Below are 25,677 nucleotides of genomic sequence, written 5' to 3'. Positions count from 1 at the left end.
GGATTAACATATATATACTACTATGTATAAAATAGATAACTAATGAAAACAAAGTGTATAGCACAGGGAATTCTACTGAATGCTCTGTGGTGACCTAAATGGGAAGGAAATCCAAGGAAGAGGGGAATATATGGATATGTGTGGCTGATTCACTTTGCTGTACAGCAGAAAATAACACAACATGGTAAAGCAACTATACTCCAATTTAAAAAGAGAAAATAGGGCTTCCCTGGTGGCGCAGCAGGGGACACGGGTTCGAGCCCTGTTCCAGGAAGATCCCACATACCGCGGAGCAACTAAGCCCGTGCACCACAACTACTGAGCCTGCGCTCTAGAGCCTGCGAGCCACAACTACTAAAGCCCGTGCACCACAACTACTGAGCCCATGCACCACAACTACTGAGCCTGCACTCTACAGCCCATGCTCTGCAACAAGAGAAGCCACCGCAATGAGAAGCCCATGCACCACAATGAAGAGTAGCCCCCACTCATGGCAACTAGAGAAAGCCCGTGTGCAGCAATGAACACCTAACACAGCCAAAAATAAATAAATAAAATAAATTTATTTTAAAAAATAAAGAGGTGATCAAGGTAAAAATGAGGTCACTAGGGCAGATCTTAATCCAATAGGATTGATGTCCTACAAGAAGAGATTAAGATACAGATAGGCACAGGGGAAGACCATGTGAGGACAGGGGGAAAAGATGGCTGTCTACATGCCAACGAGAGAAGCCTCAGGAAAAACCAGTCTGCAGACACCTTGATCTCAGACAGCTTCCAGGACTGGGAGATGTCTGTTGTTTAAACTGTCTGGTCTGTGGTATTTGTTATGGCAGCCCCTGAACAGACTCACACAATTATGGACAATTATGCGTAAACCTAACTCTAACCTTGACGGTTCTCACCACTTTCCTCCCACATGGTCTGAGAAGTCCTAGCCATAGTAATTAGATTTAAAAAAGAAATAAAAGGAATCTCAGGGCAGAGGAAGAACTGTCACTGTTTGTGGATGACATGACACTCTATACAGAAAATCTTGAAGACCACACCCAAAACCAAATAGAACTCATCAGAAGATTCAGTTAAGCTGCAGGATACAAAATTAATTTACAGAAATCGCTTACATTTCTATACAGTCACAACTGTCAGAATGAGAAATTAAGAAATCTCACTGACAATGACATTAACAAAGATAAAATACCTAGGAATACATCTAACCCAGAAGGTAAAAGACCCATACTCAGAAAACTGGAAGACATTGATGAAAGAAATGAAGATGACACAAACAAATGGAAATATACACCGTGCTCCTGGATTAGAAGAATTCATATTCTTAAAATGATTCCACACCCCAAAGCAATTTAGAGATTCAATGCTATTTCTGTCAAAATACCAACGGAATTTTTCGGAGAACTAGAACCAAGAATTCTAAAATGTGTATTTAAAAAATAAATAAATAAAATAAAATGTGTATAGAAACACAAAAGAACCTGAATTGTCAATACAGTCTTAAGAAAGAAGCACAAACCTGGACATATCATGCTCCCTGATCTCAAACTGTACTACAAATCTAGAATCATCAAGACAATATGGTATTGGAACAAAAGAAATACACATATGCCCATGGGACAGAATTGACAGCCCAGAAATAAACCCATGCTTACATGGTCAATTCATCTATGACAAAGGAGGTGACAATATACAATGGGGAAAATATCGCCTCTTCGATAAATGGTGTTGAGAAAACTGGACAGCTACATGCACAAGAATCAAACTGGAATCCTTTCTTATACCATCTAAAAAAATAACCTCAAAATGAATCAAACGCTTCAGTATAAGACCTGAAGCCATAAAACACCTAGAAGAAAACATAGGCAGTATACTGACATAACTTATAGCAATATTTGTTGGATCTGTCTCCTCAAGCAAGGGAAATAAAAGCAAAATAAACCAATGGGACTCCATCCAACTGAAAAGCTTTTCAACTGCAATAAAAACCATCCACAAAACAAAAAGGCAGCCTACTGAATGTGAGAAATATTTGCGAGCAATATAGCTGGAAGTGATTTATACACAAAATAGACCAAGAACTCACACAACTCAACTTCCAGAAAAACAAAAATCCAAATAAAAAATTGGCAGAAGACTGAACATGTTTCCAAAGAATATATACAGATGGCCAAAAGACACATGAAAACATGGTCAGCATCACTCGTCATCAGGGAAATGCACATCCAAACCACAATGAGATTATCACCTCACACCTGAAAGAATGGCTATCATCCAAAAGATAACAAATAAAAAGTATTGCTGAGGATGTGGAGAAAAGGGAAGCCTCATTCACTTTTGCTGGGAATGCTCATTGGTACAGTCACTATGGAAAACAGTATGGAGGTTCCTCAAGAAATTAAAAATAGACATACCATATGATGCAGGAATTACACTTGGGGGTATCTTTCTGAAGGAAACCAAAACACGAATTCAAAAAGATATAAGCACCCTTATGTTCATGGCAGCTTTATTGGCAATAGTCAAGATATGGAAGCCAGCACAGTATCCATTGATAGAAAAATGGATAAAGAAAGTTTCATATATATAGTTCCTCTCTCTCTCTCTCTCTCTCTCTCTCTCTATATATATATATATATATATATGAAAAGTACACACACACACACACACACACACACACACACACACACACACACACTGGAATATGACTCAGCATAAAGAAGAATGAAATCTTACGACAACGTGAATGGACCTAGAGGGCATTATGCTAAGTGAAATATGGCATACAGAGAAAGAGAATTACTTTATGATGTCACTTATATATAGAATCTACAAAACAAAACAAATGAAAACAAAACAAAACGAACCAAATGAACAAACACAACAAAACAGAAAGGGATTCATAGATCGCAGGAACATGCTGATGGTTACCAGATGGGGGGCAGGGTGGAGGGATGAGTGCAATAGGTGAGAAAGACTGAGAGGCTCCAAATTCCTGTTATCAAACAAAGGTCCTGGTGTGTGATGTACAGCATAGGGAATAGAGGCCATAATACTGTAATAACATTGTATGGTGACAAATAGTAACTAGACTTACCTTGGTGATCATTTTGTAGTGTATAAAAATATCAAGTCACTATGTTGTATATCAGAAAACTAATATGTAATATTGCCCATCAAGTATACATCAATTTTAAAAAAGAAGAAAAAATACTATCTTAAAAAAAAAGAGTGTTGGGGAATTCCCTGGCAGTCCAGTGGTTAGGACTCCACACTTTCACTGCTGAGGGTGCGGGATCGATCCCTGGCTGGAGAACTAAGATCCTGCAAGCCTCACAGTGCGGCCAAAATTTAAAAAAAAAAAAAAAAAATTAAAAAACAAAAGTGTAGTGAGATAAACAGCAGATGTAGAAGAGACTTGGAAAGGATGCGGGTTGAAAGGTCAAGTGTCCGCTGAAGTTTGACTTTCAAGTGACCCAGACAGATTGAGGATTTGAAGAGGAACAGCCATGTGATGCTAATGGAATGTTATTTGTTTCTTTGCTTAAATAAGGTTTATCATTTTTTAAAGAAGCTTCGAGTTCACAGCAAAATTGGGCAGAGTACAGAGAAGTGCCACGTGCCCCCTGCTCTCCTGTTACTACTCTCCATCTACCCCCTCCCCACCCACACAGGTGTTCAGAGTTTCCCTCTCCCCAACTATCCTATCAACATTCTGTGTGTTGGTCGCTATCGATGAATCTACACGGACACATCATGATCACCAGAGTCCAGAATTTACACTAGGGTTCACTCCTGGTGTTGCAGTCTATGGGTTTTGACAAATGTTATCTCACCATGAATATATCACACTGAATAGTTTCACTGCCTTAAAAATCCTCTGTGCTCGACCTGTTTATCATGCCCCACCCCTCAACCCTGCCACAGACCCTTGGCAACCCACCCTTTCTTTGGTTTGCCTTTTCCTAAATGTCATATGTGGTTGGTACCCTAAGCTATGCCACCTTTCCAGATTGGCTTCTTTTGGTGAGTGATAGGCACTTAAGGTGCCCCTCCCATCTCCCCATGGCTCCATATCTCTCTCATATCTTTTCAGTGCCGAAGAACATTGTGTTGCATGGATGGAGACCAGTCTGTGTGTCCATTCACCTCCTGAAGGACATCTTGGTTGCTTCCAAGTTTTGGCAGTTATGAATAAAGCTGCCATAAATGTCCCATACAGGTTTCTGTAGAGATATAAGCATTCGACTCATTTGGGTCCATCAATACCAAGGAATTCAAGGGCTGTATCGTAGGGTACAAATGTGTTTCGTTTTGAAAGACACAGCCCATGTTCACAGAGTTTCTGAAGATGGTAGCTGAGAGCATGTCAGCATGCTGAGGAATCAAGCCAAGGAAGGAGGTAGAATCCAAAGATGCCGGCAAGGAAGATGTGGCCGAGATGGAACCTGACCTCCACCCTCTTAGAGCTGCCAGCTTGTCCTGAGAATTAAACGGACGCGAGACAGATTCACAGGAGGTAACCATACACATTTATTTCCCACAAGTTTTACCTGACCCAGGGCGCCCTCCTAAGGAAATGAAGAAAGACCCAGAGAAGTGGCAAAACCTAGATGCTTTTCTGTTGGGTTGAAACAAAGAGAGGCGATTGTGGAAAAGGAACTACACTAAGTGGGGAGGCTAACGAGGATGAGAATTAGGTTGAACAAGGTCTGTTTGTACAGAATTCTCTCATTCTCCACTCTCTGCCCTTGACAGTGACAATGTCACTCTCCTTCCAGGAGAGGGAAGGCGTCTTCCTCTGGGGGTGGGGCGGGGGGACATGTTATCTGCTGCTTCCAGGAAGAAGGGGAAGGCTCAGCACGCCCTTCTGCACCTGCTCTATTGGGGGGGGGGCGGAATGTTGTTTTTTGAAGTGTCTGTAGCTCAAGACAATATTCTGGTTTCCTTTACACCTAAGCCCTTTCTCTGGGGTTAGGCTTCTGGCAGGAGGAGGGACACATGTTTCTGACCTGACGGGCTGGGCAGGCGGAGGAGGATAAGATGCGTGCGGGCCGTGCCTGTTCTCTTTCATGTGTTGGGAAGACGATTCTGCTCTTGCCAGATGGGATCTAACTTCTCCATGAACAATCTAGCAAGATATCAGCTGACAAGAGGAAGAGCAAAGGTCAGACGAACGTGGAGAAGATGGATGATAGATGCTGGGGTCTCCTGAGCAACGATTTCATCAGAGGTGCATGCACACCCCTGGTCTCTGGACCACCATGTTTAAGGCCGATTTGGTGTGTAGGTCATTTTCAATGTATGGTGGTACCACCAGGCCACTTCGGGGTACTGTCTCCGGCTCATCTAAGTGCTGCCGTTGAGCCCACATAAGACGGGGCTCACCCAGGGATGGCATGGTGCCAGAGAAAGGGAGACGGCGGTATGTCATTGAGCTTAAGGTATTTCTCAGAGAGTGGCTCTCTGAAGTGGCTGAGGTAGGAGGCCAGCTGGATACCCGTCTCCTTGTTTGTTGGGTATGGGGGGGGCGTTGTTTATTTTCTGGACGAGGTGAAAGAACTCTTAAAGTGAAGGTGTTTCTACAAGGGGTCTGTCAGGATGAGAGGGTGCAGGTCAGTCCATATGCCAAGAAATCCAGAGAATCTATAATGGCTCAGACTCAGGCCTTTTCTCAGAAACAGGCAGAGAGAGGAGCTGGCTTTGGTCATCACAAAGCTAACTGGCACCTCAGTAGTCTCGACAGAAGGTTCCCAGAATGAATTGATTTGCAGGGGCCAGCACGCCTGCAGCCCTCCACCCTCAGGTCTCAGCCCCCAGGTGGGGTACCTTTCACAGGAGAGATTTATTTCTTCCGAAAAAGAAAAAGAAAAGAGGTAAAAAGTGTCTCTCTTGCATGGCTCTTTTCTTAAGTAACATTAATTCAAAATAATCAATATGTCACTAAGGCGTATTTTGAGGGAAATGCCCTCAAATGCCCCCACTCCCCTGATTACAGGAGAGACTTCAGGGTCCTCTTAGGTGGGAAGCACGAGGACCAACCATCTGCACCCAGGATCCCATCTGTAAGACCACATAGCTGTGAAATCAACATAAATGTAAACAAATCTGCTTGTGAGAGACAGAGACAGAGATAGAGACAGATAGACCCTGAGAGAGATGCACCAAACCATTCAAGACGGTCACCTCTGGGGGTGGGACTGGCAAACCTCTTTTCTTTAGGTAGTATTTCAATTTTTTATAACATGTGTGTATTACTTTAATAATTATAAAAAGATTACAATCATATGTCAAGTGTGATCCATTCATTACTCATCTATGGAGTAATTAAAGTACAATATTTCATTTTTATTTTTAAAAGATTTACTACAAGGACAATAAACATTTATAACAGTAAAGTAATGAATTCTAAAGGAGTTAAGAATCAAGTAAAGAACAAAAGTTTTTGGTGACTCAGTACCAGGCCAACTACGTGGCAGTACATGGCAGGGTCGGGGCAAGTTTCTCCAGGAGGTTGTGTGTGTTCTGAACCAGCCTCCAATAGAGGTGAGGAAAAAGGTGTACAAGAATTGTACACTGAAAACATGGAGATTAGAAAAGACAGTCTAGTTATTTTTAAATTTTTTTTAAATTAATTAATTAATTTATTTATTTATTTAGGGTTGTGTTGGGTCTTCGTTGCTGCACGCAGGCTTTCTCTAGTTGTGGAAAGCGGGGGCTACTCTTCGTTGCCTACTCTTCGTTGCCATGCACGGGCTTCTCATTGCGGTGGCTTCTCTTGTTGCAGAGCACGGGCTTCAGTAGTCGCAGCATGCGGGCTCAGTAGTTGTGCCTCACGGGCTTAGTTGCCCCGCGGCATGTGGTATCTTCCCGGACCAGGGATCGAACCCGTGTCCCGTGCATTGGCAGGTGGATTCTTAACCACTGCACCACAAGGGAAGTCCCGTCTTGGGTGTTCTGGATGACCTGGATGTGGTAGAAACAGTGGGATTTCTAATTCCAGTTTTCCACATCAACCCACCAAAACTCTATTAGAGAAATTAAGAAAACAACCCCATTTACCATAATATCAGAAGAACAAAATACCTAGGAATAAACTTACCCAAAGATGTGAAAGACCTGCACACTGAAAATGTTATGACATTGATGAAGAAATTGAAGACGTAAATAAATGGAAAGATATTCTGTGCTCATGGATAGAAAGAATTAGTAGTGCTAAAATGTTCATTCTACCCAAATATACACATTCAATGCAATTCCTACAAAAATGCCAGAGGCATTTTTCACAGAAACTGAACAAACAGTCCTGACGTTTGTATGGAACCACAAAGGACCCCGAACAGCCAAGGGATCCTGAGAAACGAGAACAGCAGCTAGAGGAAACTCATTCCCTGACTTCAAACCATATTACAAAGCTACAGTAACCAAACAGTGTAGAAATGACACAAAAAGAGAGGAAGGGGCCATAAGAATAGAATAGACAGCCCAAGAATAAGCCCACACACATGTGGTCAGTTAATTTATGCCAAGGCTGCCAAGGACATACACCAGGGAAAGGACAGTCCCCTCAATAAACCGCCTGGACAATGGAACATCACAAGCCAAAGGAGGACACCGGACACTGCACCACAAACAAAACTCACTAAAACCCACAGTTTTCCACATCAAGCCCCTCCTCTGCTGGGTCCTCTGAAAACAGACACCCACCCCCAGGCAGTCAGCCAGGCAGTCAGCACAGCAAGCTTCTCCCCACTTTTTCCTCACCTTTTTCTCCCATGGAGGCACCTCCCAGCCGGTCCTGAGGAAACCGAGCTCGTCTCAATGTGGATGCAGCCCTGCACTGTCCCGAAGCCAAATCCTTGGAAGTTCCTGAGGAGGCCAGGCTCTTGTCAGCTGTGCACAGGGCCAGGCCTGTGTGCAGAAGAGGCAGGTGCGCACTGGTAAGAGGGGCGGGCTTGTCACCCTGTGCTGGCAAAGTGGGAAATGCAGGCTGCACCCACTCCCAGTTCAGAGGAGACCGAGTTCCCTGCTGGCCGTCCTGCTGAATCCACTAATGTTTGGAAATTCAAACATATGGCAGCAAATATGCCATGACTTCTTGAAAAATAGGTATAGAACAATCAGAAACCATATGCAATGAAATGAATGTAGACACAGACTTTGCAACTTACACCAAAAGTCATTCCAAAGTGTCCACCGACAAACTTAAAATATAAAACTATAAAAACTATAAAAGAAAACATAGAAGAAAATCTACATGACCATGGGTTTGGTCACGTAGATCATGAGGTTTGACTTTTAACACACAACACAAAAAGCCAATGCACGATAGGAAAAAAGTTAATAACATGTTCTTTGTAAATTTATTTTTTTTGTTGAAGTATAGTTGATTTACAATGTTGTGTTAATTTCTGCTGTACAGCAAAGTGACTCAGTTATACACATATATACGTTCTTTTCCATTATGGTTTATCCCAGTAACGTGTTCTTTATAAAATTAAAAATTTCTACTCCGTGAAATGCCTTTTTCAGAAAACTGAAAAACAAGCAAAAAACTGGGAGAAAAATATTTGCAAAACACATATCTGATAAAGAATTTGTACTCAAATTATACAAAGAACTATAAAACAAACAACTGCATTTAAAATGGGTAAAGATCTGAATAGATGTCTGGCCAAAGAAGATAAACAGATAATAAGTGGACAAAAACATGATCAACATCATATACCATTAGGGAATCACAAAGTAAAACAAAACAGCGATACGGACCTATTAGAACTACGAACCTCCTCCCACAATGACGACCCTGATCACTGGAGGGTGGGGAACAACAGCAGCTCTCCTTCACCGCTGATGGAACGCGTAGACGGCCTCGAGATACAGTTTGGCAGGATTTTCCAAAGCCAAACAAGTCTCACACCTTGAGATCCATCAATCACACCTTCAATATTTACACAACTGCTTTGAAAAACTCTATCCAAACAAAAACAAGGATGCTATCGTGCACAGAAGCTCTACTCATAATGTCTAAACCTAAATGGAATCAGGATGTCTTCAGTAGATGAATGCATAAGCAAACTGGGGTACATCCATGTGAAGGGAAGCAAAATGTGAAATGCCAAAATATGGAATTTCTAGAGACCTCAAAGAGCTAAAACAATTTTTCAAAAGAAATTCAAAGTTGGAGGCTCAAACTGCCCAATTTCAAATGTTACTACACAGCAACGGTAAATAAAATACTCCCCTCTCCTGAAGTGTGGGTGCCACACAGTGACTTCATCCTAAAGAAGACACACAGTACAGGCTTAGGGAAAAAGTAACTTCACAGTGGGGAAAATCTGACAAACACTACCTGAGCCAGAAGGGCAAAGCTAACATGAACAGTGATAAGTTGCCTTGATGTATGTTCCCATGATATAAAGTCATAAGAAAGCACTTTACCCCTGTGATCTGCTTCCTCAAAACCCATGACCCCATTTTAATCACAGGAAAAACACCAAGTAAATCTCAATGCGGGACAATCTATGAAATACCTGACTAGTCCACCTCAACACTGCTGAGGTCATAGAGTGAAGGATAGTGTGAGAAAATGTCAAAGCCAAAAACATACTAAAGTGACATTATGACTCAATGCCATGTGATACCCTGGATGGGATCCTAGGACAGAAAATGGGAGAACGAAGGGAAACCAAATAAAATATGGATTTTAGTTAACAATAAGGTACCCATATTTGTTTGTTAATTGTGACAATTCTGTTGAAAACTAGGGAAAGAGGAAAAATTAAAACTCAAATAAGAGAAACCTATGCATCAAACTGGAAATCCACAGGAAATTGGTGATTTCCTAGCAAAAACACACAATAACAAAATGCATGCTAAAATAAGGAAAATACAAACAGACCAACTCGCCTCCCAGGGACTTCCTTCCCCTGCTGGTTGTCCTCTCATCATTCTGGATTCTCACTCCTGGACAGGAAAGGAAAAGGAACAGAGATGTTCAGCAGCCCCTGTAAGGTCTGACCCCGACCCAGTGTCTGCATCTCCCCCAGCCATGCCCAGCTGAATAAGGACACACTGCCAGAGGGATTCCCAGGGATCACTGATTCTGTGTCACCTAGGAGTTTTGTTTGTTTGTTTGTTTGTGGAGTATAGTTGCTTTACAACGTTGTGCCAGTTTCTGCTGTACAGAAAAGTGAATCAGCCTTACATATACATATATCCCCTCCCTCCTGGATGTCCTTCCCATCCAGGTCACCACAGAATACCAAGCAGAGTTCCCTGTGTTATACAGTGAGTTCTCACTAGTTATCTATTTTATACATAAACCTAGAACATCATAGTTTTAATTCACAGAAACGTCAAAGGCTATTTAGGGAGGCCTATGTGTCTGGGAGTCAAGGGTGGCCTCTGGCTAGTGGCTAGCAGGAAGCCAGGACCTCAGTCCTACTGCTGCAAGGAAATGAATTCTGTCATCAACCTGAGTGAGAGTGGAACTGGATCCTTCCCCAGTCGAGACTCCAGATGCGAACACAGCCCTAGCTAATAATACCTCGAATGCAACCCTGCAGAGGACCCACCAAGCTATACCCAGGCTCCTCACCCACAGACGCTGAGATCATAAAACTTAGTTTTAAGTTACTTTGTGGTATTTGTTATGAAGCGATATAACTCTAATACAGACTGTATTTATTCGCTAGGGCTGCCAAAATAAAGTACCACAGATTGGGTGGTTTAAGCAACAGAAATTTACTTTCTGACAGTTCCAAAGGCCAGAAGTCCAAGATCAAGGTGTTGGCAGTGTTTGTTTCTCCTCAGGCCTTTCTCCTTGGCTCCTAGATGGCCACCTTCTCACCATGTGTGCACATTGTCTTCCCTCTGTGCCTGTGTGTCCCAATCTCTTTTCTAAGGACACCAGTCGCATTGGATTAGAGCCCACCCAAATGACCTCATTTTAACTTAATTATATCTTTAAAAGCACTGTCCCCAAATAAAATCACATTATGACCTACTGAGAGTTAGGCCTTCAATATATAAATTTTGGGGAGCACCCAATTCGGCCCATAACAAGAAGCACTGGAAGGGAGATGTTTTCTGTTTTTCTGAGATGTTAGCAAAGTGTGGAGATTCAAAGCTCAGGCTCAGAGTCAGACCAATAGCTCTGAATCTTGGCTCTGTGGCTATTTAGCTGTGTTACTTTGGATATGCTACTTTACATTCTGACATCATTTCTTTGTCTGCAATAAAAAATAATAAGACTACTTCAAAGGGTTGTTGTGTTAACCAAATAAAATAATCCATTTAAAGGGCTTGCTCTAGTGCCTGGCAGGGATAAACTAGATAACCTCAGCTGTCATTAAATGGTTATTATTAACATTCATGGTTAGTGTGTATTGGTGAGAAGGTGGAAGAAGTTTAGACTGTCGTCGTCAGAGCTTGGGGAAACTGACTCTTTATAGACTCATCACATTTAAGGCTCGGAGACACACCTTGGAGTCTGCCTTGGGCCTGGTCTCCTTAAAGGAGAGCCTTGGAAGGGAGGTCGGGTGCGTAAGCCTTAACAAGGGAAGGCTCTGGGGAGGAGGATGTGAAGAAAGCAGGAGAAAGCAGCAGGGATGTGGTCTTAGCTGAAGACTACCTTCAACTTCATTCCAGAGGAGCTCGGAGCACGAATAGCCCGAGTTAACTCTCTTGGAGGCAAAGGAGCTGGGCTTTTATACTGCAACCCCAGTCAGTCATGAGCTCCAGGTGTTTGGGGAGGGATAACTTCCAGGGCGCAGCAGTTCCCGTCAGCCAAGGACAATTAACTATTCAGAGAAGCGGGTGGCTGCGAGCTGTTGGCCCCCAGCACACCCAGAAGCCGGAGATGGAGGCACCAAGCAGTAAAGGGGTCTGGATGCGGCCCCAAGAAAGTCCCGGGGTCCAATCCCGCACAGGGAAACCCAGACCCAGGAAGTCTGCTTGCCTTCTGGAGGTCACTTAGTTAGGCAGCCCAACTCGAAGCCGTGGTCGGAGACGGCGTCCTCTGCACAGACCTGCCCAAGACACACAAGGGCTCTCAGAGCGATGGCACCTGACCCAGCAGGCTGCTGAGGAGCAAACGCAGCAAAATGCGTGACAGCTCCTGGCAGGAGGCACGGCACACAGCATAGACTCCATAAACCGGAGACAGCCGGAGGGGCTCAGAGATTAACAAGGGGCTGGCGGTGCCTTGCGGGCAGACGCCCCGGAAGTACACGAGGGGCCCGCGAGCTCAGGGCCGCCCCGCCCCGGAAGCGCCGTGACCCTGGCGCGTTTTTCCGGTGCGACGACAGACGCCGGGGCGCCGGGCACCTTTCCCGGATCTCTCGTACGCGCTTGCTCGGACGTGGCTTCCTGGAGGCGGCAGCCGCTGCTTTTGGGCGAGACGTGACTTGGAGCACGGGAACCCGGATCCCGGCCCGGCGGGTGGGCACGATGCGGCTGGGCTCCGGGACGTTCGCCGCCTGCTGCGTAGTGATCGAGGTGCTCGGGGTCGCGCTCTTCCTCCGGGGATTCTTCCCGGCTCCCGTTTGTTCCTTTTCCGAGACGGAGCACCAAACAGAGTCCCCAGCGCCCGAACCCTCGGCTGGTATGGACCGCTCCCCGGGCGTCTCTGCTCCCCGGGCCCCACTTTCCCCGGAGGACCCTCCTTATGATCCTCGCCTCTTGGACTTCTTCCCGCGGCTCGCGGGTGGTCTCTTCCATTCTGGTCCCCACCCCCTAGGGTCTCCTTCTTACCGTTCCAGCCTCCTTTTATGTATCCTACAAGTTTGTGGCAAGCACCACTACCAGCCCTACTAAGATCCTCCTCCTTGGTCACCGCAAAGTAAGGTCTCCATACCCGTAAAGAGTAAGCCTCTCCCCAGCTCTACGCATCCAGTGACACCCCAACCCCCTTCTCTGAGCAGATGTTTGGGTCACTCCCTGTTCCAGGCACCCTTTTTGCTCAGGAAGACACAACAGATAAGATTGCTGCCGACCTCTCGTGTTTTCTTCTATGGCATTCCTCCAAGACCCCGTTTTTTCCAGTAGTTAAGACCTCCCTGCCTAGGCCCCTTCCTAGCCCTCACCTACCCAACAGTATATCTTAGGTAAAGGAACTCACGTTTTGGATCAAATCCACACAATACCAGCTACTAACCATGGAAAGACAGTTTGTAAATGCTCACCCATCCCCTACCTGCAACCCTGGGTTTTAGGTCAGTCTCCCTAATGTCCCATTCCAGGATGCTCACGAAGGGACTCCCCTGTGCCAGTGCTCCCCATCGTGCTAAGGGTAATTCACTACATAACATTAGGGCTCCCTGAGCTTAACTTGTTGCCCACCCCCTGACCCCAGCATTGTTGCCCAAGAACAGACCTTTTTCTTTGGCTCAGGATATGTAGGTGTGACAGAGTATGTGCTGGAGAAGTAAGCAGAAACTAGATTATAAGGTGCTTGCATGCTAAGTAAAGGTTAAAATTCAATTTCCTTTTTCTTTCTCAAACACTCTTAGGAGCCATTTCCAACTGGACCGAGCTCCCGCGCCCTCTCTTCAGAAAAGTTGTTATTATGCTGATAGACGCCTTGAGAGATGACTTCGTGTTCGGGTCAAAGGGTGTGAAATTTATGCCCTACACAACTTATCTTGTGGAAAAAGGATCATCTCACAGTTTTGTGGCTGAAGCAAAGCCACCTACAGTTACTATGCCTCGAATCAAGGTAAACAGTTTGACTTAATGTATTCTAGATCACGGTTTGGCTCTTTCAGAGGTTTAGAGGGGCTCTCTGTAGTCTGTTACTTGGAGTCCCAATTTTAACTAAGTGAAAATAAGTTTGCCTCTGTCAACCTGGCTGGGGCAATAGAATGCTGAAAAAGCCTCCCAGATAGGATGGAACTAAGACTCATGATTTATGCCCTCTGTAAAGGTAGCCAAAAGCTCATGCTTCATGGGAAGCATAACAGATTTAGAGCCAGATCATCTAGGCCAATCTAATCCAAGAGATACCATGCTCCTTGCTAACCTGCTATCTTCTTTAATCATCAGTGGGTCAGTTAGGATTCTGGGAGGAGCCTCTAGGGTTATCTAGTTCAATCACTTGATTTTATGGATGAGGAAGCAAATTCAGATAAGTTAAATGACTTGTACAAAATTTTAGTATACACAGTGACCAAACCAACATGGTCTGACCTCACAGATACCTGTTTTTACTCTATAAACCGCCTTCAGGTGTTCCGCCTAGTGGGAGTGCCTTTGAAGTACATGTGCTTTACTTAAGAACTATGGGGAAGGAAGAGTAAAGCTTCATTGATTTGCTCAAAAACAAGTTTTTTTTGAAAATAACATCTCTGCCATTAATGGAACTTTCAGTCTCTAATGAGAGACATAGCCATTAAATAAATGAACACAGAAGTAAATGTGCAGTTACAAAGTGTGATTAATGCATAATGAAAAAGAACAGAGCGTGATGTTCGGTGCTTTTTGGGGGCTCAGTTTAGATTGAGGTGGTTCAGAAAAGCCTGTCTGAGGAAATTGCATTCAAGCTTAGACCCGAAGGTTGAGTAAAGATGTGGGATCAGAAAAGGACAGAGGAGCTTAAAAGTTTGTGAATATACTGCAGGCCAGTACGGTGTAGAAGTCTCTGGCTGAACCTTACATCTGTGGATGATCGTGTGACACCTTATTAGTTGGCGAGAAGGTGTCACTTATTGATTTAAACCTTGGGGGCAGCATTAGTAGTTACTCAACAAATGTTTACTGGATGAGTAAAGCAGTCTGGGATTGAAGGGGTTCATGCCGCATCTTTTACTGATTTTTTTTTTCTTGAGTTTCCCATTCTCTCTGCCACTTTTGGATGTGGTTTGTCCTTCATTCAATATTTATTGAGGATCTGTATGTACTGTGTGCTGTTCTAGATAAGAGGGATTCAGTGATGAAAAAACAAGACAGCAACTGTCCTGTCCTCATGAAGCTTACTTTCTAATTGAGGGGACAGAAAATATGTAAGTATACAAATAAATGACACAATTGTTTCAGGAGGTGATAAATGCTATGGAAGAAATTGAGGAGGAGAATGTGATAGAGAGTGATGGGGAGTGGGGGAGGCCACCTGTAGTCAGGATGCTTGGGAACAGCCTTTTGGGGTGCAGTCATTCTGCTGAAACAAGTCCTGTGGAAGCTGGAAGAAAGGCATCCAGGCTCCTGACCATCAGGATCACTGCTTTCTTTATCTGTCCTGTCAGAAGTGTGGAAGGAACTCATCCCTCCTTTGTTCTGATAAGAAAAGAGTTATTAGGAATCTGGGCAGATTTGTAAGAAAAAATATAAGTGAGCATGGTGGCTCCAGGTTCTGTTCCGTCTTGCACCTTGGCCGGTGTGGTCCTCCCTTCTCCAGTTTGTTTCATTTTACCAAACCAGTGTTTTGTTTTGGGTCCTTTGCAGGTTCTTGCTCCTCATTCTCTGTCAGGGAGGAGCTAGTATCCAGGAAGTCCATCCTGGAGTTAAGATTACATTGCTCTAGAATTTGATAGGATCGGGTAGTGTTGGCTAAGGAGTGTGTTCCCTGCCCTGCCTCCACCTAGGAAGGGACTTAGTTCATCTGGAGGTGCTGATACAATTGCCACAAGACACCAGTTTTTAAATTTCAAGACTGATGTCTCTAGTAGCATGTTCACATGTTAAGATGCTGCAGTAGCTTCCTTCTGAAATGTTGTAACTGATTTTTGAATGCCTTTCCTTTTCCTGGGAATTTATAGTTGTAATAGTGGCAGTTACCACTAGCTGTGGTGCACCCGTGGTGCCGGCACTGTCTTGTACACTCTTACCACAGCCCCGTGGAAGCTCCATGATGTTGGTGCCACTCTCTTCTCCATTTCCCGGATGAGGAAACAGGCTTGAAGTGTGAAATCTCACAGCTGGCATCAGAAACTGAGCATAACCTTATGTTTGCCTAGTTCCAGAGCCTCGGTTGGTCACACTGTGTTATACAGCAACACTGTGTTATACAGAATAAGGTGACCAGGTCAAATTCTCTTTCAATAGTCTCTGCAGAGCCCTCCTTAATTCTCAGAAGTCAGGAAACTACTGTTCCCAAGACCACAGCAACCCCAGGAAAACCTCCAAGGAGATGACAGACAAGCACTCACTTAAAATTCCTGGGCTCTCAGCTGCAACTTTTTTGCTGCCTACGTGTTTCCTGGGGTGAAGGGGATACCAAGTAGGCCCTGCCCTTCTTAAAAATGTCCATGTGAACCCAAACTAGCGTGAAGAGGAGGGAAGTGCCTTATAAAAGCCCAGAGGAAAGGGTGGACAGGTTCAACCCAAAGTGGTGGAAGACATTATAAACAAAGTCAACTGACGGACAATAAAGGGAAAAATTATTTACAGTTAACACAACAAACAAGATGTGAACCCCATGATACGTAAAGAGGATCCGATCAAGGGCAACAATCCAGTAGCAACTGGACAAAGGATATAAAGAAATCCACATAGAAAGAAATTGAAATATGCCAGTAAGCATATGAAAAGATTCTTAACTGTACTAGTAATCAGATTAAAGGCAACTAAAGAGTCTGTCACATTGTAAAAATTGAAAGGTTGATGATAACACTCCTCACAAGAAATGAGGTGGACAGATCTCTGTATACTGTTTATGTGACTAACTGGACTCAGCCAGCACCTCCACTACCCCCACTGTAGTCCAGTCTGCTATGGTGTGAGCCTGGACTGTAAAACTATCCCAGCACTTCTCACCCAGAACCTGTCCAAACAGATCACATTGCTCTGCTCTAGTCCCAACAGTCCTCCGGTGGCTTACACTCTGCCTCCTAACCCAGGCCTCAGGGTGCATGGTCTTCCCCCGTTTACCTCTTCACCCTCATCTAAGCCGATTTCCCTCTTCCTGTGTGTTTTATCCACACAGATCACACCTAGCTCCGTTCCCCATGTGTGCTGCCCCCTTTCACCTTGGGGTTTTTGCGCTTTGCTGTGTTTTGCCCTGGAAAGCCTCACCTCAACTCGCCTAGACAACACTCCACCTTCACACCTCAGCTCAAATGGCACTTCCACTGGAGGCTTTTTAACAGCAATTGCCATTACATTTTTCACAGAACTAGAACAAAAAATTGCATAATTTGTATGGAATCACAAAAGACTCCGAATAGCCACAGCAATCTTGAGAAAGAAAAACGGAGCTGGAGGAATCAGGCTCCCAGACTTCAGTCTATACTACAAAGCTACAGTAATCAAGACAGTATGGTACTGGCACAAAAACAGTAATGTAGATTAATGGAACAGGATAGAAAGCCCAGAGATAAACCCATGCACATGAGGTCACCTTATCTTTGATAAAGGAGGCAAGAGTATACAATGGAGAAAAAGACAGCCTCTTCAATAAGTGGTGCTGGGAAAAATGGACAGCTACGTGTAAAAGAATGAAGTTAGAAGACTTTCTAACACCATACGCAAAAATAAGCTCAAAATGGATTAAAGACCTAAATTTAAGGCCAGACACTATAAAACTCTTAGAGGAAAACAGAACGCTCAGTGACATAAATCACAGCAAGATCCTTTTTGACCCACCTCCTAGAGAAATGGAAATAAAAACAAAAATAAACAAATGAGACCAATGAAACTTAAAAGCTTTTGCACTGCAAAGGAAACTAAAAAAGACGAAAAGACAACCCTCAGAATGTGAGAAAATATTTGCAAATGAAGCAACTGACAAAGGATTAATATCCAAAATTTACAAGCAGCTCATGCAGCACAATATCAAAAAAAATAAACAACCCAATCCAAAAATGGGCAGAAGGCCTAAATAGACATTTCTCCAAAGAGGACACACAGATTGCCAAAAAACACATGAAAAGATGCCCAACATCACTAATCATTAGAGAAATGCAAGTCAAAACTACAATGAGGTATCACCTCACACTGGTCAGAATGGCCATCATCAAAAAATCTACAAACAGTAAATGCTGGAGAGGGTGTGGAGAAATGGGAACCCTCCTGCACTGTTGGTGGGAATGTACATTGATACAGCCACTATGGAGAACAGTATGGAGGTTCCTTAAAAAACTAAAAGTAGGGCTTCCCTGGTGGCGCAGTGGTTGGGAGTCCGCCTGCCGATGCAGGGGGACGCGGGCTCGTGCCCCGGTCCGGGAGGATCCCGCGTGCCGCGGAGCAGCTGGGCCCGTGGGCCACGACCGATGAGCCTGGGCGTCCGGAGCCTGTGCTCCACGGCGGGAGAGGCCACGGCGGTGAGAGGCCCACGTACCGCAAAAAAAAAAAAAAAAAACTAAAAGTAGAACTACCATGTGACCCAGCAATCCCACTACTGGGCATATACCCTGAGAAAACCATAATTCAAAAAGAGTCATGTACCACAATGTTCATTGCAGCACTATTTACAATAACCAGGACATGGAAGCAACCTAAGTGTCCATTGACAGAGGAATGGATAAAGAAGATGTGGCACATATATACAATGGAATATTACTCAGCCGTTAAAAAGAAACAAAATTGAGTTATTTGTGGTGAGGTGGATGGACCTAGAGTCTGTCATACAGAGTGAAGTAAGTCAGAAAGAGAAAAACAAATACCGTATGGTAGCACATCTAAAAAAATCTTTAAAAATCTTAAAAAAAAAAAAAAAGGTTCTGATGAACCTAGGGGTAGAACAGGAGTAAAGACACAAATGTAGAGAATGGACTTGAGGACACGGGGAGGGGGAAGGGTAAGCTGGGATGAAGTGGACAGTAGCATTGGTATATATACACTACGAAATGTAAAATAGATAGCCAGTGGGAAGCAGCCGCATAGCACAGGGAGATCAGCTCAGTGCTTTGCAACCATCTACAGGGGTGGGATTAAAGAGGGTGGGAGGGAGACGCAAGAGAGAGGAGATATGGGGATATACGTATGCATAGAGCTGATTCACTTTGTTATACAGCAGAAACTAACACAACATTGTAAAGCAATTATACTCCAATAAAGATGTAAAAAAAAAAAAGAGGTTTGACAAAATTCAACATCCAATCATCATAAAAACTCTCAACAAAGAAGGTATAGAGGGAATATACCTCAACATAAATAAAGGCCATATATGACAAACCCACAGCTAACATCATATTCAATGGTGAAAAGCTGAAAGTTTTTCCTCTAAGATCAGGAACAAAACAAGTATGCCCACTCTCAGCACTTTCATACAACATAGTATCAGAAGTCCATGCCACAACAATTAGTCAAGAAAAAAAGATAAAAGACATTCAAATTGAAAAGGAAAAAGTAAAACTGTCACTCTTTGCAGATGACATGATACTATACATAGAAAATCCCAAAGACTCCACACACAAAAAAATTAGAACTAATAAACGAATTCAGTATAGTTGCAGGATATAAAATTAATACACAGAAATATATTGCATTTCTACACACTAATTACAAATTATCAGAAAGAGAAATGAAGGAAACAATCCCATTTACAGTTGTATAAAAAGAATAAATTATGCATAGAGCTGATTCACTTTGTTATACAGCAGAAACTAACACAACATTGTAAAGCAATTATACTCCAATAAAGATGTAAAAAAAAAAAAGAGGAAGAGTGACAGAAAAGAACAGACATGTGGAGGAAAAAAGGGACACATGCGAGACTGTGTCCTTTGAGTGACTGAGAGAACCGCTAGCCTTAGTTCCTGTTAGCTTTCCAAAAGTTAAATCTCTCCTCAAACCTGACTGGACTTTCTGCTCGTGGGTACTCAGTATCCATAAAATAAATTTTCTTTTCTGCTTTCAAAAATAAAAATAAAAATAAGCAATTGTCCTTAAATTCGTCTTGGATAAATACATTGTATATCCAAACACTGGAGTACTTTGTAGCTGTTTTTAAAAAAGAAGGTGAAATACCTATATGTTTTCTGTGGAAAGGGGTTCATGATATGTTATTAAGTGAAAAAAGCAAGTTGCAGAACTATCTATATAGTTTGTTACCATTTTGGTAAAAAAAAAAAAAAAAGTACTTTATATATTTCTGATTGTACATATACGGATGAAAGGATACTCACCCAAAGTAACTGGTTACCTTTAGGGAGTAGAATTTTGGGGTGATGAGCTCACATTTAAAAAACTAACTTCATTGAGGTAGAATTTTCACACAATACAGTATAGTACAGTTTGATGAGATTGGCCGAGTATATACATCCATGCAACTCCCACCTCGGCTCTGGGCCCTGATCTCCACCTGGGAGTGCTGGTGGCTGTTGCTGTTTTGCTGACTTGCTGAGGCTACTTCTAGAGAGTCTGTCTCTCCTGAAGTCCTGAAATGTACACTCACTGATGTCTCTGCTTGTTGTGTTTTTTTTTAATTCCTGGGTTTTTCTTTAAGCCACTGTTCCTGAGGGGCAGCCAGGTCAGGATGGCTGAGTGGTGAGCCAATGACTGGTCACAGGTTGTGCTTAAACACATTGTGGTGTGGCCTCCACTCTCTACAGGGGGTCTTTGTGTGTAGCTCCAGCCGTCAGCTCATTTTCAGGCAGTTTCTGAGTCTTCCCTGACTCTCACTTTGCTTGAGCAGGGCCTCGTGTTCAGCTGGAAGGACCACGCAACTAGGCCCTCTCTGTTCTCTCCTGAGTGTACACTCACCCTATGTGTGCACACAGCCTTCCAGATTCCAGGAACATGTGGGCGCTTACAGAAGCCTACCGCAGCTGTCCCATTCCCCAGACCCCCTTTCCCGACTTTTTGCTGTGTCTTACTACAACCAGCATTGAAGCCTCAGGTAGCTGTGATGTTGGCCTTCCCTGTTTTCACCTCGTCCCTGGCACGGGGCTTCTCCGTGGAGTGCCACATTGGGCAGGCCCCTGCTGGTCCGCAGGGCTCCCACGTCACAGAAGTGGGTGTGCGGGAGGGGAGCAGCCCGTGTTAAAACACCATAGGTACTCAGGTTCTTACCGAAAGTCCAAAGTGTTTTGACTAAGAACATTTCCAGCTGTGTATATCTTCGTTGAGTTTTCAAAGTCTTGAAGGGGTTGTTTTTGACCGTTTTATCCAGTTTTAGCGTTGCTCTTCACGGAGAGGGTTTGCCAAGGTCCTCATTCTCCAAGTCCAAGATTAATTCCTTTTCGCGTTACTTTGCTGTTAAAGAAGTCTTGGCAAAATTATTATACTTGTTAGCATTGTCCAGATTCCTCGTTATTTTCATTGCACAAGTCCCTGGATGCCAGTGTTGTAGGTTGTCAGCTAACTCCAGATCATGGAGACCCACGACCCATTTAGATTCTGCTAAAATGAGGGAGGTGGTTGACTTAATTCTATAGCAGAAACGTGTGAAGACATGTTGCACCCACCTGCTCCTCCAAGAAATTATGGTGCTGAGTGGGGCGGGGAGGTGGCCCCACCAGAGTTCCTGTTTAGAGACCGCTTTCCTCCCTGGGTGTGTGGGAGGCTGTTCTTTCTCTCGGGGGTGGACAGTAGAATTGCTGGGTTTCAGGATCAGTGTGTGGAGGTTGCTTGTCACATGAAGCAGATCTGAAGCTTAGATGAGGACCTGACAGTGGGTTTGGGTATACAGAGTGCATACCGCCCTTTGCCATTTGTTTCGTTTCTTATCATCCATCACTGCTTTTTTGACCACAGCCGTCTAGCTACCCCACAGCCTCCTCCTTTGTCCTCTCATCGGCTGAAATATGGTCAGTTCTTCACTTATTGAGTTTGCTGGTTTTGCCAAGAATCTGTGTAGCTTTTCCCCCTTTGTCCTAATACTGACCCAGCCTTCAGTACTGGTGTTGCTTTAGCTGTATGCTTGCCTCTTTCATTCGTTAGGATCATCTTCAGCGCCTGTTCCCACGCTGTACTTGGACTCTGTGGTCTGACTCCTGAACGCTTCCTTCTGCAGGCATTGATGACAGGGGGCCTCCCCGGCTTCATCGACGTCGTCAGGAACCTCAATTCTCCCGCGCTGCTGGAAGACAACGTGATCACGCGAGCAAAAGCAGCGGGGAAAAGAATCATCTTTTACGGAGATGAAACATGGGTGAAGTTATTCCCAAAGCATTTTGTGGAATATGATGGAACAACCTCTTTTTTTGTATCAGATTATACAGAGGTCAGTTTTTAAGAAAAATATATCCTATGAGACAGAGCCTGGTACCCTCTAACTTAGTGAGAGGCAATGTTGTTTTGTATGTGGCTTTTATCAATATACTGAGAATACTATGGAGAGATTGAAAAAAATTGTTCCTTCCCATAATCAGCTACAAGCCAGGACCATAAACCCTAACGCAGGTGTGAGCACAGTTCTCTGAGCCCAAAGCCCAGACCAGGTGAGCACCCGTTGACGGGGACCGGGGGTCGGGAAGGGCTTCCCAGGAGGAGCCGCTCAGCCGGAGTTTGGACAGTTGAGTGGGGCCTTCGCAAGTGGACAGGATGGGGTGGCAGAGTCTGCGAGGCAGAGCCTGAGGTCCCCACGGTCTGCCTGGGATCCTGCCTTGCTGCTGTTCTCCTGCGAGGGCGGCAGCATAAGGGCAGACGTGAGCTGGGCAGCCTCCGACAAGGAAATTAGACCCCCCCACCACCCCATGTTGGCCCCGGGGCAGAGGGAGGCCCGCAGGGCAAAGGCACCATGCGTCTGGGCTGGCGCTGTGTAGACCCGTTGGCTTGGCCCGGGGGGCGCCTGCCGTCCTGTTTACACCGACACCCCTTGCCAGAGCTGACTGTGTAGACCCAGCAGTCACTGCCCACCCTGTGTGTGATGGCTCAGAAGCACTTGTCTTTGTAGTAGATTCTCCAGTGGGAGGGAGGGCTCAGGGTGACCTGGCTAGTGGCTCTGTCAGGGGCTGTGTGGCTGGGAACCGCTGAGTGTGTGCCTCTTTCTTCCCCAGACAGCCTTCTCGTAGGACACAGGCAGACGTCCCCAGCTTCACCCCGCTGGTTTCTTGAACTCTGGGCACTGTCCTGTCTTAGCTAACTGCCCTTAGCCCTCACTTGCCTCATAACAACCTGGCACCCATTTAACTTGGTTATCTGGTCAGCTTTAGTTTAAGCTCCAGTAGTGACCCTGAAGAATTGTTTTGTGAGAACAGCCTTTGTTCGTTTAAGTTACAATATGTTCTATCCATAACTTAGAGACATAAAAACAATATTAGTGAAAGCTTAATCTAATGCAAACATTTTTTAAGACAGTTTTTATTTTGGGGGTTGGTTTGTTTGGTGTTTTGGTTTTGGTTTTGGTCTTTTCAAACTCCCATGAGTCCTAGTACCTAAAATAAGCCCGTAGATTTTAAAATGACCATATCACTTTTCCTTGAAGAGTGAACACCAGGGAAATTAGGGAGGCTATTCATATGTACTTTTTCCCTTTAAAGGTGGATGATAATGTTACAAGACATTTGGATAAAGTATTAAAAAGGCGGGATTGGGATGTGTTAATCCTCCACTACCTTGGGCTGGACCACATCGGCCACGTTTCTGGGCCCAACAGCCCGCTGGTCGGGCGCAAGCTCAGTGAGATGGACAGCGTCCTGATGAAGATCCACACCTCGCTGCTCTCAGAGGTGGGCCTAGAATGTCAAGGTGCCAAGGTTTCCTAGAAGAAATGTAGCTTCTAAAGTGAACTGGGGTGACCTTGTGTGAGCCTCATACCTACCATCACTCAAGCAGCCTTCACCTACAGAGCACGTGCCGTGTGCCGGGCACCGTACCCAGCAGCCCTGCAGAATAGCGGCTCTTAATATCTCTACCTGTTCATCCAGCTCATGTTTCCTGGAGGCCTTCTCTGTCACTGTTCCTGTCTGGGCATTTGTGGAGCTTAATCTCTAGCCAGGAGGGAAGAACAGGAAGCATAATCAATGAGTACATAAGGATTCTAGACAGTGATTGGTGCCATAGCAGAACGTAGGGCAGGAGGAGGGCACAACATCTGAGAGAAAGGCTGCAATTTTAAACTGCATGGTCAGAGCAGTCGTCCTTAAGGATGTGGGAGATGTGAGCCGAGACTTGAAGGGCAGGGGTGCCGATGCGCCATCTGTGAAGGTGTATTCCAGGTGAAGAAACAGCAAGGGCAAGTCAGAGCCTGTCAGGTACATGCAGGGGCAGCAAAAGCCACTGGCCGGAGCCCCAGGGGCCAGGGGCAGCTCTGTTTGACGGATAAGGAGACTAGGGCATGAAGAGCAATGTGCCCAGGCTCCCATAGCTTGGAAATGGCAAAGACAGAAACCAAACCCTGATTCTCTGCCCTGAGAGGCCTAACACAACCCTCTTGTGCTCTGTGACCTCCACATGATTCTGTTTGTTTTATTTATGACATTACTCGACTTGACCCTTTGATCTGACTATAAGCTCATAGGTTAAAAAAAAAAAATTTAGGAAGAGCTACTATTTACAAAGTAAAGCTGAAATCTGAGAACACATGATCTTCTTCTCCCCAGGCTGGGTTCAGCTGAAATGTATTTCCTTTCCCTTATAGGAGAGAGAGACTCTGTTACCCAATCTGCTGGTTCTTTGTGGTGATCATGGCATGTCTGAAGCTGGAGGTCACGGAGCCTCTTCTGTGGAGGAAGTAAACACCGCTCTGATCTTAATCAGCTCTGCATTTGAAAGGAAACCTGGTGAGAATTGGGGAATGTTTAACACTTTAAAACTGTGCTTTCTTTCTTTGCTTTCTGTAGTTTGATTTTAATTTTAAAAACCATTTAACCATTTTTGGAAGCTGTGTAAGTTTGAAAAACCCTGAACAATGTGAGAATGAAAAATAACGGGACAAGGGCCCGTCAGGATTTGGAGTTTACGTTTCTTGCCGATTCTTAAAATACAAATGTTCTTTTTGGGAATTGTGTGCTATGAATGTCAGTGCCTCGATATCTGGAACTGTTAATAAAAAGTGCCAGTGGCTTAGAGACATCTGAAGTGCATGTATGAATTGAGAGAAACATAAAAATTTAAAGTTAAGAAACAGTATCCATTATTTGAGACTATATCTTGAACGGCAACGTCAACGAGAACCACAGGAGTAGGACTGAGTATCCTACTCAGTCTGAGGGCCCACGTTCAGCGCTCAGACACACTGCAGCTCTCCAACCCAGACACGCCGGTGCCCTCGACCAGCACAGACCTGCGCATGGCCCCTGCCCCCTCACTTCATCACACGCAGGCAGCCAGCTCACCAGCTGTTTCCACACTGGACACTCTGGCTTCTCTCAGGTGACCCTTCAGCACCATTCGGCAGTGCTGACTCCTAGCCCTGGGGCCTCCCACGCTTCTGGTTTCCCTCCACCTCTGCCTTCGCTGTCCAGTCTTCTTTGCTGGCTTAGCCTCCTTGCCCTGGCCTTTCTTCTGGACTGCCTCTGTTTCATTCTGCGTTCACTCCTGAGATGATCTCATCCACTCCCATGGTTTTAAATGCCATGAATAGGCTCACACCTGTCAGATTTATCCCTCCAGTTGTCTCCTCTTTCCAACCTCCAGACTGTCTACTCCACTGCTTACTGACGCCTCCACTTGGATCTTCCACAGACAGAGCAAACTTCACCTGCAATCTGCCCTCCCTATTTGCCCGTCAACAGATGGCGCCATTCACGCGGCTCTTCAGGTTGGAAACCTGGGCGTCCACCTTGATCTGCCCTCTCCCTGCTCCTCGCATGAGCCAGACAGTCCCGGCTCCCAGCTCCCATATGT

The 25,677-nt window shown here is 44.7% G+C and overlaps 1 protein-coding gene and 1 long non-coding RNA gene across 9 annotated transcripts in view; one reads left to right on the top strand and one right to left on the bottom strand.

Moving 5' to 3' along the window:
• Positions 1–6,406: 6,406 nt before the first annotated feature.
• On the bottom strand, positions 6,407–9,977 carry LOC102979062 (uncharacterized). Its single transcript, XR_002891138.3, has 3 exons — positions 9,911–9,977; positions 7,774–7,920; positions 6,407–6,975 (listed from the first exon to the last, which is right to left on the bottom strand). It is a non-coding gene; the product is annotated as an uncharacterized lncRNA (long non-coding RNA).
• Positions 9,978–12,339: 2,362 nt separating this feature from the next.
• The window catches only part of PIGG (phosphatidylinositol glycan anchor biosynthesis class G (EMM blood group)), a 40,240-nt gene continuing 26,902 nt past the window's right edge, over positions 12,340–25,677 (top strand). For 6 of the 8 annotated variants that reach the window (XM_007114148.4, XM_028492472.2, XM_007114149.4 and 3 more), the window contains exons 1-5: positions 12,340–12,616; positions 13,524–13,729; positions 21,902–22,111; positions 23,370–23,558; positions 24,470–24,611. In XM_007114148.4, the coding sequence (XP_007114210.2) occupies positions 12,463–12,616; positions 13,524–13,729; positions 21,902–22,111; positions 23,370–23,558; positions 24,470–24,611 (901 nt within the window). In that variant the 5' untranslated portion in view covers positions 12,340–12,462. Of the gene's footprint in view, positions 12,617–13,523; positions 13,730–14,925; positions 15,012–21,901; positions 22,112–23,369; positions 23,559–24,469; positions 24,612–25,677 lie in introns of those variants that run through there. The other 2 variants (XM_007114150.4, XM_007114151.4) reach the window with 2 other exon arrangements.

The sequence above is a fragment of the Physeter macrocephalus genome, chromosome 7 (assembly GCF_002837175.3).
Source record: "Physeter macrocephalus isolate SW-GA chromosome 7, ASM283717v5, whole genome shotgun sequence".
Classification (NCBI taxonomy): Eukaryota; Metazoa; Chordata; class Mammalia; order Artiodactyla; family Physeteridae; genus Physeter; species Physeter macrocephalus.
This window is presented reverse-complemented; position numbering and strand designations above follow the sequence as displayed.